Consider the following 12,764-nt stretch of genomic DNA (forward strand, 5'->3'; position numbering starts at 1 on the left):
AAAGCAAAGATGTGGAGCCTTCAAAACCTGCTGTTTACCATCTGTAGTAAGTTGTTTTAATGACTAAATAAGTAAATAGATGAAGATTAAAGGTAAATCTAGATTAAACGTATAACTATTTATTTGCAGTGCCACACCTTTTGTTGATTTTGGTATTTTCATTAGTAATAGCAATGCTAGTATGAGTGCTGAAATGACAAAATAAATGAAATATTTTTTATACTGTCTTTTCTTTACAGTTGCTCTGAGATGTGTGACCAGTGCAGTAGGGGTGATCCATGTGACTGGATATGTGGGGAGAGAGGTTAACGTTTCCTGAGGAAACACGGCCCTCCATGTGTCTGCAACAGGCGCTGCATCTTTTCTATGCTTTTGAGCTGAAAGTTAAAGGTGAGCATTCATAGTAACGTCTCATTATATCAGCTGACAGAAAACACTGCTTTCTGTAAAATTAATACATTTGTCTTTTTGACAGACCGCTGCTGTGATACTGTGACCAATATTGAAAGTTATGAGGGATACTCTGAGTCCATCAATTGTCCTCATGAGAATCAGTACCAGAACAGCCTGAAGTACATCTGCAGAGGAAACCAGCCCTCCACATGTCTGCAGGATGCACTAATCACCTCTAACAACAGAGAAAATGGTCGCTTCAGACTTAATGATGTAAAAATGTCAAGAATATTCACAGTGACAATTAGCAGCTTGACCCAAAGTGATTCAGGGCATTACCTTTGTGGTGTTCAAACAAACTCTGACCATGATGTTTTCTCTGCTGTTGAGCTAAGAGTCAAAGGTGAGAGGTCATAGTAATATCTCATTATACCAACCAGAAGAAAACAGCTTCTTCTAAAAGACTCTTTAAAAAAGTTGAATATTTTATGAGTCTTTAATAGTTTTTCTCTTTCATTCTGACAGAGTGGTGCTGTGTCACATCAACTGAAATAACAGGTACTGTGGGACAGCCACTAACTCTGCAGTGCCCTTATCCTTCACAACATCGGGATAACAGGAAGTTCCTCTGTAAGGGAGACCACCGCAACAGCTGCAGAGACATGGTGACGAGTAAAAGCAGATTCGCACTACAAGGCGGTATTTATTCCAACTCTTTCTCAGTGACGATCACAAAGTTAGAAGAAGAAGATGCTGGGACATACTGGTGTGGGTCAGACTCACAGTGGAGAGTTGGAAACTACACCAAGATTCAGCTGTCAGTCGGTGAGATGAACACATTTAAATTAAGGAAAAATGGACAGAGCTATGAGTTACTACTATTTAAGCATAACTACAGCTGGTGATTCAGTTATTTCTAGTGTGATAGAATTATAACAACTCTGCCTTCATAGTGTTTCACACAAAGCACATAATATATGCCAAACAGAACTAGAGGCCAGTTTTTTGTGGGGTTTTTTTTTTTACATCTTATTTACTGGCTGGTTTTTCTACATTAATTAAGTAATTAATTAATTAACAGTTTAATTTCAGTTGTGTGAATAATTTAAGATTCTTGGGGTATCAGTCAGGACCCTCTGCACTAGTCATTCTACTAAAATGTGATTCTTGTGTTAAAATAAAGTTTCTAAGAGAACTAAGAGGGTTTTTTTTCCTCCAACAGTCTTTCTGCAGCATACCAGCACTGTACCTTCTACAGTAAAAACTCCTGGAAAAACTGTACCTTCTACAGTACAAACTCCTGGAAAAACTGTACCTTCTACAGTAAAAACTCCTGGAAAAACTGTACCTTCTACAGTAGAAAGTCTTGTAAAAACTTCTACAATGAAAACTCTTGGAAAAGCTCAAACACAAACTCCTGGTCAACCTGTTAAAGGTACAGTATATACAATATGTGTTTTTCATTTCATTAATGTTGTGAGGTCAAGTATGTTATCACTCCATAAGCTTTGGTTACTTTTGTTTTTTCATGGCTACAGTTACAGTAAGTCCCTTGGGGGTGAATGTACGTCACACCAAAATGACCCTAAGTGCAAAAACAGCTATGGTTGTGTGCACCAGTAGTCAACAGCTGCAACTATTAATAAAATATAATCTAAACCCACAGTTCTGCTAAGTGTCTTTAAGAAAACCATAAAAAGGAAGTTTGTATTTTTACTGCATTCTGCTTTTCAGATTCAGCACTTTATGTTCCTTTCACCGTTCCCCTTGTGCTGCTGCTATTGATGGGCATCTTTGTGGTTGTAGTTTACAAGTGGAAACATTACAAAGTAAAAGGTATATTTTACATTCATACACATGCAGAAAGTCATCCACTCAAATGTGCATGCGAAAAGAGCATAACCGTGTTTTCTGCTGTGTGTTTTCAGAAGATGAAGCCCCTGTGGACAGAAATGCACCCAAGGCAGAAGATTTAGAGGAAGTGATTGGTGCAATGGAAAATGATGTAAGAAAACTAAAGTACAAATTGTGTCATATCTATAACATGTCTCACCATAAACTTACAGGATAAAACGAATTGATTCTTAGTTGTGTTTAATACAATACAGTGCAAAAGTCTCGAGTCATTTTGTTTAAAAAGGCCCAGACTTGTAATTTTTTAAAATTGCCCTTAAGCCACAGTTCTCCGGGAATTCTGAAGGTCTTTCAGAGTTATTCATTGGGTGTGTTTTTTTTTTTCCATTCAGTTTCAGTCCGGTCCTTGTGTCTGACGTATTCTAACTCAAGATGTTTGGTTCTGAAGCAAAGTATTGAACAGAGGCATTGATAACTGTCAGTCCATTTTGTTTATGGGTTTTCTCTCTAACCTCATTATTCTTGAGAGCATTATATCTCAGAGATCCCTGGAGGAAATTACCTACAGAATCTTAGCTAAATGCTCCCAAAACCGTTCAACAACCACCAAACACAGTCAAGACAGCAAAAGATGTAAACACAAAGCACGGATTGTTCAACATACACAGATATGCTGTTAAGTGCTGAAAGCAGACATCTCAAAGATTCCGAAACTGTAACTGCCCAACCAAAATTCACTGAAGCAGCAGCAAAAGACCAAAACTACACTTCACATTTGGAAAAACATTGTAATGAATTCCCTGTAACTTTTGGTATGTTTCTTCAACCACGATAGAATCGCACTTGCTGCAGAGCTCTCTGTGTAGTTCGAGAACAGTTTCCCATCAAAAGTCTCTATTTTGTGCCTTTTCCCTTGCTTATTACACACCAATCTACTGTTATGTACAATGTTGTCGGTTGCGGATTTTTAATTATTTTAATTAAATGACCTCTGACAAAGCCTTATTTCTGCTATTCAATGCTGAAGAAATTAAAACTTTCACAGATTAGGCCAAATTCTGCCAAACTACAAAACCTTCAGCTATGTCCCTAATAAAACCTCTGTAACTCTGATATTGCTGAGGTGAAGCAGAGCAATCTTTGCCCAGGTAATGTCCATATATTGATTTGTGGGTTCCTTCAGTTTTTAATCTACTGCAGCATATTTTTAGCGGGTTATATGCTATAGAAGACCAGGCCAGGAAAAACTTCTGTATAGTTTTTACCTTTCTTTTGATACCAAGATTGTTTACAGAGTTTGTATTTGCAGAGAAATGGTCAATTCACCATTGGAATGTGATTTTTAAACAGGAACCTCAGAAACATCCCTGGGGCTTAACAGACTAACTCAAGAATAAAAAACTCTAATTATGTGAATAGTCAACCAAAATAATGGAAAAACCTTTAAAATTAAAGACAAATTAAAATCAGTGAGCACTGACATATCATATGCCATAAAACTTTTCTAACCATTTCTCAATACCGTAAATCAAGAACAAGTGAAACCACTTTTAGTCAGTCATTTAAACTTATTTAAATCAGTGACTGCAACACTGGGTAGTGACTGAAAGAATGACATCACAAGTAAATGTGGTGGAAAATGAAGTCTTGCAGCCTTCTCCTTTAGAGGTATGTGCGGAGTTCAGTAATTCGAGTTGGGCTCGGAGCAATCCTGCTACACCTCAACAATGAAAAATGTCTGGCACCATGCAACTTATTTGCACTAATTTCAATTCAGTTTATTATAAAACAAAATCACAAAAGTAGTCACACCTCAAGGCACTTGAGTAAATGTAAGTTGAGATTTATAAGCTTGCCTGTGTGTGTGTAATCATGAGCGTATAGCCATTGTTATACTCATTGGTGGAAACTTGCATTAAAAAGGCAACTTTAGTTTGAATGCAGGAAAATACTTTTTAAAATCTTTGCTTCATAATAGATTCCAAAATACATAACTAACATTGCGTGTGTTAATTGGTGTCTGAATAGATTTATGGAAACCAAGAAGTTGTGATGTACTCGAAGAAGCAGACCTCCAAACAACAGAGTGCCTGTGCCCAATATGAAGATGAAGAACAAGACTATGAAAACTTCACAATATCTGAAGACATCTACTGTAATGAAAATTTCCACAAAGCCAATAGAAAATAAACAGTCTAAGGAGTTTGGAAAGAAACATGTCTGGACTTTAGAGAATTCCACCAATTGCTCTTAGAACTGAAGACGCTTCTCGGATGAGAGATAAAACATGTTCAAGAAACTTCCAGATGCTTTTCTTTCCAGCTCCTTAGACTGCGAAGACCTGGATGAACCTTCACAGACATAAAATAAACAGAGTGTTAATTTGAGGTCAAACCGTTGGTCTTACCTGTATAGAGATTAATCTACTTGATTGATCATTAACAGTTACACAACAAATCTTAACATACAGTGATCCAGCCGTCTTATTTTCTCAGTGAAACTTTATTGTGTTTTCTGTTTTATTATCACTTCTTACTCTTTTGCTATTAGCTTTAACTTTTATTGCTTAGTGTTAACAGCAATCTGCAGTCTTTTCATGAAATTGAACTCAAATGCAAACGACTAACACAAGTGCAAAGTAAATAAATAAGCAAAGCAAAATGAATTCCAATGTTGGACCATTTAGTAAAAAGTTTTATAGCACAGTCATTTTTAAATCTTTTGTTTATTTTTGCCCTATTTTAATGTAAATTGCTACATTGTAAGAGTCCTTCAGTTCCAGATATTTGGGCAGAAATCGAGCAGTGAAATGTTAAAAAGTTATGTTTACTAATTGCAATTTTCATGTAATTTTTTTTTTCTGTTTGTTGCAACTGAAAATTACCAGGTGCAGTGCTTTTATTTCATTAACATGGTAATGCTGTATTTAGCTTAAATTTATGATAACATTATTATATTTTTATTATTATTGTACATTTATTATTACTTCATATCATTAGTTGACATAAATTAGCCTTTTGCCTTAGTAAACAAGAGCATAGCACTATATTCCCGAGATATGTAAAGTAAAAATAAAATACACTGAAAGAAAAGGAACAGAAAAATCCACAAAACTCTTGACCTGATCAGTTACTCAAACTAATCCAACCTTTTCAGATTTGTAGAGAATTTGTTGCTGCTTGACTAACATCATGAACTTTATTTTTTTCCACCTCCTCTGAAGAAAATTAAATTTTTTTTTTCAAAAGTTACACTTTCAGTGTCACTTGTTAATGTGTCACTGTGAGCACTCTGCTGGTGCTGTTTTATCACTTCAAATACCCTCTTCTCTTGGATATTAGCATATATCACTGGTGAGACTGCTTAAATCTATTTGTGAGTGAAGAAGTAATCTCTGAATTTGTGGAAATGTTGACACAAGTTGTTGTAGCATTCAGTCCTTCACTCTGACAAGTTATCAGCCAACATTAACGAGTTTGCTCAGCATACTACATCCCAAAACTGCAAGGTTGCAGCTCACAGTCACACCTACCTGCTAATCACAGAGTAAAAAATGTTTAATTTTACTCAACAGACCTTGAGTACAGACGTCTTGTACTAGTTGTGCTACATAGCAAAATGTGCTGAAGAGGTCTGTTTTGAAAGAAACAGCTGATGAATTGTCAAAAAAAAAGTCTGAAAAAATATGTAGAAAAGTTACCAAAAGTTACTTTCTGTGTGGAGTTTGAATGCTGTTTCCAACCTTGTATGGGTTCTCTCTGGATTCTTCCCACAGTTCAAAGACACGCTATGGTTTACCCTGCCCTTTGGCCTATGACATCTAGGATACATTCCAGACCCTGAACTGGATAAGAAAATGGATGGATGGATTTTTTCCCCCTAGTTATTTAAAGACTATGGCACTACATGGTGAGGAGCTAATGAGCTTTAAACTATGTAAACTGGCAAACTCTGATAACACTAACAATAATGAACCTGATCCTGGCTAGATATAGTTCAGCTCATTTCAACACACAGCTTGAGCTCTTGAACCAGTCTCTAGGAGAGGGCCTGAATTCTGTTCAAATCTGGAGTTGCCCTTTGTGAGAGGCGGCAGGCAACAGCTGACAGTTCAGAATACCCAGACCTCTTGAATTTACTTTGTGTGGGGACTCTGTCATCTTACAAGGAGACATTAACTCTCACATGAACAATTAAGAAAACCTGGAGGGGCATGAAAGAGACAGACTCCCTGATCTAAACCTGAGCAGTGTGCTGTTATTGGACTTCTGTGCAATAAATAAAAGTTAGCTGAAACCATATTTTTCCTATAACTAATTTCATGCTGAAAACATAAGAGTGTCCACAAGTGCATGTGGAACGAGTAAAACCTAGGCTGCAAGTCGACCTGAATTTACAAAACTTTGGAATACAAGGTATGTTTTTTGTTTTTTCACAGAGAGTTTTACAGACAAGAAGCTTGCCTTAAAAAATAAATGCACTGAAAAGGAGACAAATGGAAGTGAGTAGAGGCAAGAGAGAACGCGTGAATGATAATGAGACAGGTGTAATGGTCACTTTTAAGACTGTTTTCTGAATATTAACAAACCAGGAAATTAATGAACTGAGAACACAGCACAATAATCTTCAAACACAAATGTTTCTCAGATATACAAAATTCATTTCATGCAATGTAGCTGTTTCACTTTTTTTAACAGTGATGTTTATGTAAAACGTTTGAATACTTCCTCTACCATAAGAGGATATATGTCAGCTGTTTCAAAAATGACTGCTACTTACTTTTAGGGAAAGCCCAAGTAAGAATGCTCTACCTCCTCTGTGTTAAAGGTCGAATTCCACCCCTCCTTTCAAACTCCTGTGGCAAGAAGGGACTCCTATTGTGTGCATAATATTGTGTGCAACGCAAAGATGTGGAGCCTTCAAAACCTGCTTTTCATCCTCTGCAGTAAGTCCTTTAAATGAGTAAATATATAAAGATTAACAACAGATGTAGTTTGAATGGTACGTTTTACTTTTTTAGTACTGAGGAGCTGTATGACACACCCGGTATTGTTCTTGGTAATGTCTTTATACAACAATAGCATTGCTATCACGACAGCTGACATGACAAAATTTAAATTATTTTGTTGTTTTCACATTATCTTTCTAGTTTCTCTGAGATGTGCGACCAGTGCAGTAGGGGTGCTCAATGTCACTGGATATCTGAGAAGAGAGGTTAACATTTCCTGCTCTTATGATCCGGGTTATGAATCATATGAGAAGTACCTCTGTAAGAACAGTTGTGGCAGGGGTGATGTTCTTATTACAACAACAAACCCAGTGAAGTATAAATACATGATCCATGATGACAAAATAGCACGAATCTTCACAACGACCATCTCTGATCTTCGTTCCATGGATGCCGGGAAATACTGGTGTGGAGTGAAAAAATTTTTGAAAGATGTCTACACTGAAGTCGAGCTGAAACTAGTAAAAGGTAAACAAAAACTTGGTCAAATTCTGTTGCACACTGAAAGCGAGTTACAGCGAGTTACAGGGATTCAGGAGTTACAGTTAAAGATAAGGAATTCATAGGTAGTTTCTGTTTGTTCAGCATTATCTGTTTCTCTGCTGTAAAATTTAAACCACTATATGAGCATCAAATGATGGAAAACAGTCACAAGTTTAGAAATGTAAACTTCCTCATTGAGTTGAATATAAAATCCTTAAGTTTTATATACAGCTGTTTGTGTAACATGTCTTCTGATGCTTTTACCCCTGTTGACAGACCGCTGCTGTGATACTGTGACCAAAATTCTGAATTATCAGGGATATTCAGAATCCATTAGTTGTCCGTATGAGCGTCAGTACCAGAACAGCCTGAAGTACATCTGCAGAGGAAACCGGCCCTCCACATGTCTTCAGCAGGCACTACTCACCTCTGACAACAAGGAAAATGGACGATTCAGACTTGATGATGATAAAATGTTAAAAGAATTTACAGTGAACATCACCAGTTTGAGCCAAGAGGATTCAGGGTATTACCTTTGTGGTGTCCGAAGAAACTCTGACTTGGATGTTTTCTCTGCAGTTCTGTTGGAAGTTGAAGGTGAGCAGTCAAAGCTTCTGTGCATTTAATTACATCAGTTGAATATTTGATAATTCTGAAATAATCTTTTTCTTTCATTTATACAGAGTTCTGCTGTGTCAAATCAACTAAAATAAATGGTACTGTGGGGCAGCCACTAACTTTGCAGTGTCCTTATTCTCCACAACACCGGGATAACAGGAAGTTCCTCTGTAAGGGAGACCAGCACAACAGCTGCATGGACATGACCAATCAAAGCAGGTTCACTGTCCATGATAATGTTTCTTCCAGCTCTTTCTTGGTGATGATTGTAGAGCTGGAAGCAGCTGACGCTGGGACATACTGGTGTGGGTCAGATTCACAGTGGAAAATTGGAAACTACACCAAGATGGAGCTGTCGGGTGAGTTGGACACTTTTATACGGGATAATGTAATGAATAGATTTGTATGCTATGTTCTTACTTGAGAGCAGTTCAGTTGTCGAACCACAAACTTACCGCTGCTGGTAAATCACTCTGAAATAATAATTGTTGGAACAGGTATTCACTGCCACTTGTGAATTAAATTCTTTGCATGTAAATTCAAAATCAGTGCTAAGAACTCAGCAACCACGCATGCAAGAAGTCATCTGTTTTCAGATTCACACAGTTGCAGGTAACTCTGCTTTTGAAGCTGAATCCTGGCTTCTCCAATCAGCTAGCTTTATATAGTTTGAAGAGTGGAGGCCAAAGTATGAGGGATCCTAGTGTGAATGGTCACTTTCAAAGTAGTGATGCCACAGACTCTGTGATGTACTGATTAAGGTTACTGTTCTAAACCCTATGGCAACAACATAAGCGCTGTTTTAAACCATATTTGTTTACAATTACAGAAAATTAGTTTTGTTGAATTAACTATTAACACTTATATTGTTTGCTCTTTAGCAGTCAATTCCTATTCCATATGTTCAAAATTGTAAGTCATTTTTGCTAGTCGTTCATGTCTTTATACAATGAAAAGGCTATCATTGCACTTTTTTTGCCTTTTAATAGCCTTATTTCTTCGTCATTTATAAACTCTCATAACATCTTGAGTACAATCGACAGCTACATTAAATTCACAAGATCACACAAGATTTCAAACTGCAGGAAAATCACTGGAGTTATGAAAGACAGAAAACTACACACACACTACGTGTCTGCTATCGCTATGTATTATGGTTTAACCTGTCAAGGACAATAGTGTACAGAAAATTCTGCATCAAGCCTTGTAATTCATAGCTTTCCTACTTTTGTTAAGCCTCAATTGACAGCTTGTGGCATGATGGTTAGTGCTGTTGCCTCAAGCAAGAAGGTTCTGGGTTCAAATCCACAATCTTGGTAGTGTGCAGTTGGTTCCCACTGGGTATTCTGGTTTCCTCCCACAGTTAAAAGTCATGCAGTTATTAGAGATAGATTAATTGGTGATTCTAAATAATCCATAAGCGTGAATGTGAGTGCAAATGATTGTTTGTCTCCATGTGATAGACTAGCAAGCTCTCCAGAGTTTACCCTGCCTCTTACCCTATCACTTCCAGGTTATGGCCCAGCCCCCCTGCAATCCAGATAAAGGAAGATAGAAGTTGTTGTAAACCCATTAAATTTTTATGTTAACCAGACTCTAGACTTTGTTGAACATTATGTAATATGAAGACAACATGTAGTATTTAAGTGACCAAGTGAAAATTAATGAATGGGGTGAAAGTTATTGAATAGTGTTGGAATAAAGTGACAAAATTGTGAAGGATCAAAAAATTCCAAGAGCTCAACTTACTTCATCTAAACATGTGTCAGTCATGTTTTATCAACACAATATGCACAGGTTTATTGAATATGAATAAGTTGTGTTGAAAACTGTGTCAACTTTGAGGGTCATATCACTGTGTACTGTACACTTCCTGTACACTTCTCTTTGCTACAGTATCAGGAAAACAATTGTGAAGGACTTTTTGGCACCATGAAATCTAGAACAAAACCTTTGCTCTCAGCATCTAGGAGTATAGCAAGGAACCAAAGACGGTATTTCTGGTTGCGTTGCAACAGTAGTGCTGATCTAGACAGTGGTTGTGCCTTTTTCCTATATTTTAATTTTTAGTTAGATTCAGTTGACTGGAACAACAGTTTGGGATTCTTGTAGGATTCAAAATATCCCTTCAGTCGTGCCATGTTGGCATCAACATCATAGGCTGAAACATAGAACAGAGCAATCCCACAGATGTGTGAGTTGCCGTGGTCATTTTTTTAATGTCATTGTTGAAATAAAGTTGCTTTCTCCTACAGTTTTTCTGCAGCACACTCTGGGAACTCTGGAAACAAATAACCCAGGTAAAGCTAAAGATACAGTATATGTGTCTGTTAGTTAGCTGCTAAATGCTATGACAACAGTAATAGCAAAATAAGTACATTTCCACAATATAATTAGGGTTAACATGTGGTTTTGAGTGCATGCTGGGCCTTTAATTCAAGCTAATGTAAAAAAAAAAAAATCTAATTCAAATTAAAAATCAAATAGGTATGGATGTGTGCATCAATGCAACAGTTAAGTTAAAATACACATAACTTTTAATAAAAAGATAATGAAACCATTATGTAAACTAAGCCCACAGTTCTGCTGTTATGCCTGTGAAAATTGAATGCCTTGGAAAATGCTTGCTTTAAAAATGCTTTTACAGTGTTCTGTTTTATTTTTTTTTCCAGCACTCTATGTGGTTTACGTTGTAACCCCTGTGCTCCTACTGATGTGTGTCCTGTTTATTCTTTATAAGTACAGACGTTCCACAGTTAAAGGTATCATTTACATTCATATACACAGAGAGATCCTTACATTCAAATATGGAAAAGCATGCAAAAAAGTGTAACCAAATCTAATGCTCTGTTTTTAGGTGATGAAGCCACAAGCAGAAATACCCAAAATAAGCTATAGAGCTCAGAGGAAGCGATGCGGGCAGCAGAAAGTGGAGTAAGAGAAGTTTAAAGCCTTAATAGAGTTTTGTTTCTTTAATACACTTAATTATAAATATAGGGCATAAAATAAATGACTGATTTTTATTTTTAGTTGCATTTAATATGTAAAATTTATTTGTGATGTAGCACAACTGGAATTTCATGAAGTCTCCCATTTGGAGTCATTGCCCATACATTTTTATTTTTGATGCTGAGAAAATAGCAAAGTGATGTATGAATGTTGATGAAGTCCACACTATAGCATGGGTTCAGTCTCGTTCTGTGACAGTGGGCAAACAGCTGAAAGTCACAAAGGTCAATATAATTGCAATTGGAAACTTGAATTATGTATTCAAGAAAATAACTTATGTACAAGAGAAGTGCTCCCCTGGCCTTGTTTAAGTTCTATGTGGGTTTCTGACATTAATTGTTGATGAATGAGTATATCATAGTGCAGTCTTTTATTGTGACACATAGGGGAGGCTATCGGCCAGCAGCCTGCACTTACAGAACCATGGATACATAATTTATGTGCTGCTGTTTTGATAATTTCAGTCTTTGTGTTTTAGATTCTGTATTTAAAGAAGTATCAACTGTTTGTACTTTCTTCAGTTTTCTTTAAATATATTACAAGTCTGGAGAGACATACGTGTATCTTCCCTCAGTAGTGGAGGTATACACTTGTATGCAATGACATACAATGACAAACATTCTACACTGGCTGTAGTGCTACAATAGAACATTCAAAAATGTTTCCATGAAATCCCAAGTGTCTGTAATACATGTCACTCATAGTTCTGTTTATTGTGTTGTTGTTGTTTTTAATGGAACTCAAGAAGCTGAGATGACTGGTAGCCACTATGAGGATATCGGTGGAGATGAAGTATCTATCAAAACTTTACCAGAAAAAAAAAAAATCTACCGTGATACAAAATTTCAGCAGAAGACTGTTTTGTTTTTTGCTTGATTTTCATAACAAAATCTGCTGTTTTTATAAAATTGTAGAAAAACCAGAATATAAATTATCAACATGAGTGTAAAGAGAATTAATAAGCAAAGCAAAAAAAAAAGTGCATGGAATTAATTTTAAGTTTAACAGTAGAATTATTTTTGTTTAGCTTAGTATTATATTTTACTGATGCATTCAAAGAAAAAAGAAAGAAAATAAAACACATGTCCACAAAACTGTTTAACTGGTCAGTTTTTCAAAGCACCTCCAGCCCGTTGCAGACGGACATCCTTCAGAGGAGCCAGGAAATTAAACTTCCTTCATTAGCTTTCAATGTCACTGCTATTGTGTAGCAGTGAATACAGTTATTGTGGTGGAGTATTTAAATAAGTGTATTGGAAAAGAATCCTGTTACTCCTGAACTGTTATCAGATTCTCTTCATGTGTGTTAATTTTAAAAGCTAACTTTATAAAATTAATAATAATAACTCCCATTTTAGAGATAGAACATAAATTGCTATTTAGAGAGTAAGTTGTTTAA

At 36.3% G+C, this 12,764-nt stretch overlaps 2 protein-coding genes across 2 annotated transcripts; both read left to right on the top strand.

Moving 5' to 3' along the window:
* Window positions 1–290: 290 nt before the first annotated feature.
* Window positions 291–4,482, top strand: LOC146573037 (polymeric immunoglobulin receptor-like). Its single transcript, XM_085278517.1, has 8 exons — window positions 291–390; window positions 476–796; window positions 919–1,218; window positions 1,616–1,646; window positions 1,767–1,813; window positions 2,128–2,229; window positions 2,322–2,398; window positions 4,276–4,482. Exons 1-8 carry the CDS (start codon window positions 291–293, stop codon window positions 4,435–4,437), a joined length of 1,140 nt encoding a protein of 379 aa, XP_085134643.1. The 3' UTR covers window positions 4,438–4,482.
* A 2,612-nt stretch (window positions 4,483–7,094) lies between these two features.
* On the top strand, window positions 7,095–12,370 carry LOC146573038 (polymeric immunoglobulin receptor-like). Its single transcript, XM_085277559.1, has 7 exons — window positions 7,095–7,192; window positions 7,397–7,723; window positions 8,015–8,335; window positions 8,422–8,715; window positions 10,612–10,656; window positions 11,029–11,118; window positions 11,214–12,370. The coding sequence occupies exons 1-7, from the start codon at window positions 7,156–7,158 to the stop codon at window positions 11,252–11,254; spliced, it is 1,155 nt and encodes a 384-aa protein (XP_085133685.1). The 5' UTR covers window positions 7,095–7,155; the 3' UTR covers window positions 11,255–12,370.
* The last annotated feature ends 394 nt before the right edge of the window (window positions 12,371–12,764 follow it).

Source organism: Mchenga conophoros, linkage group LG6 (genome assembly GCF_057382185.1).
Source record: "Mchenga conophoros isolate Kocher_MC1m ecotype Shallow Benthic linkage group LG6, M_conophoros_male_GT1.1, whole genome shotgun sequence".
NCBI lineage: Eukaryota > Metazoa > Chordata > Actinopteri > Cichliformes > Cichlidae > Mchenga > Mchenga conophoros.

Excerpts from the sequence above, each read along its gene's own strand:
- LOC146573037 (XM_085278517.1), top strand. The coding sequence starts at position 291 with ATGTGGGGAGAGAGGTTAACGTTTCCTGAGGAAACACGGCCCTCCATG. Across the intron at positions 1,814-2,127 it reads AGCTCAAACACAAACTCCTG|ATTCAGCACTTTATGTTCCT; the intron begins GTCAACCTGTTA and ends TCTGCTTTTCAG. Across the intron at positions 2,399-4,275 it reads TTGGTGCAATGGAAAATGAT|ATTTATGGAAACCAAGAAGT; the intron begins GTAAGAAAACTA and ends GTGTCTGAATAG.
- LOC146573038 (XM_085277559.1), top strand. The coding sequence starts at position 7,156 with ATGTGGAGCCTTCAAAACCTGCTTTTCATCCTCTGCA. Across the intron at positions 7,193-7,396 it reads CCTGCTTTTCATCCTCTGCA|TTTCTCTGAGATGTGCGACC; the intron begins GTAAGTCCTTTA and ends TTATCTTTCTAG. Across the intron at positions 11,119-11,213 it reads CAGACGTTCCACAGTTAAAG|GTGATGAAGCCACAAGCAGA; the intron begins GTATCATTTACA and ends CTCTGTTTTTAG.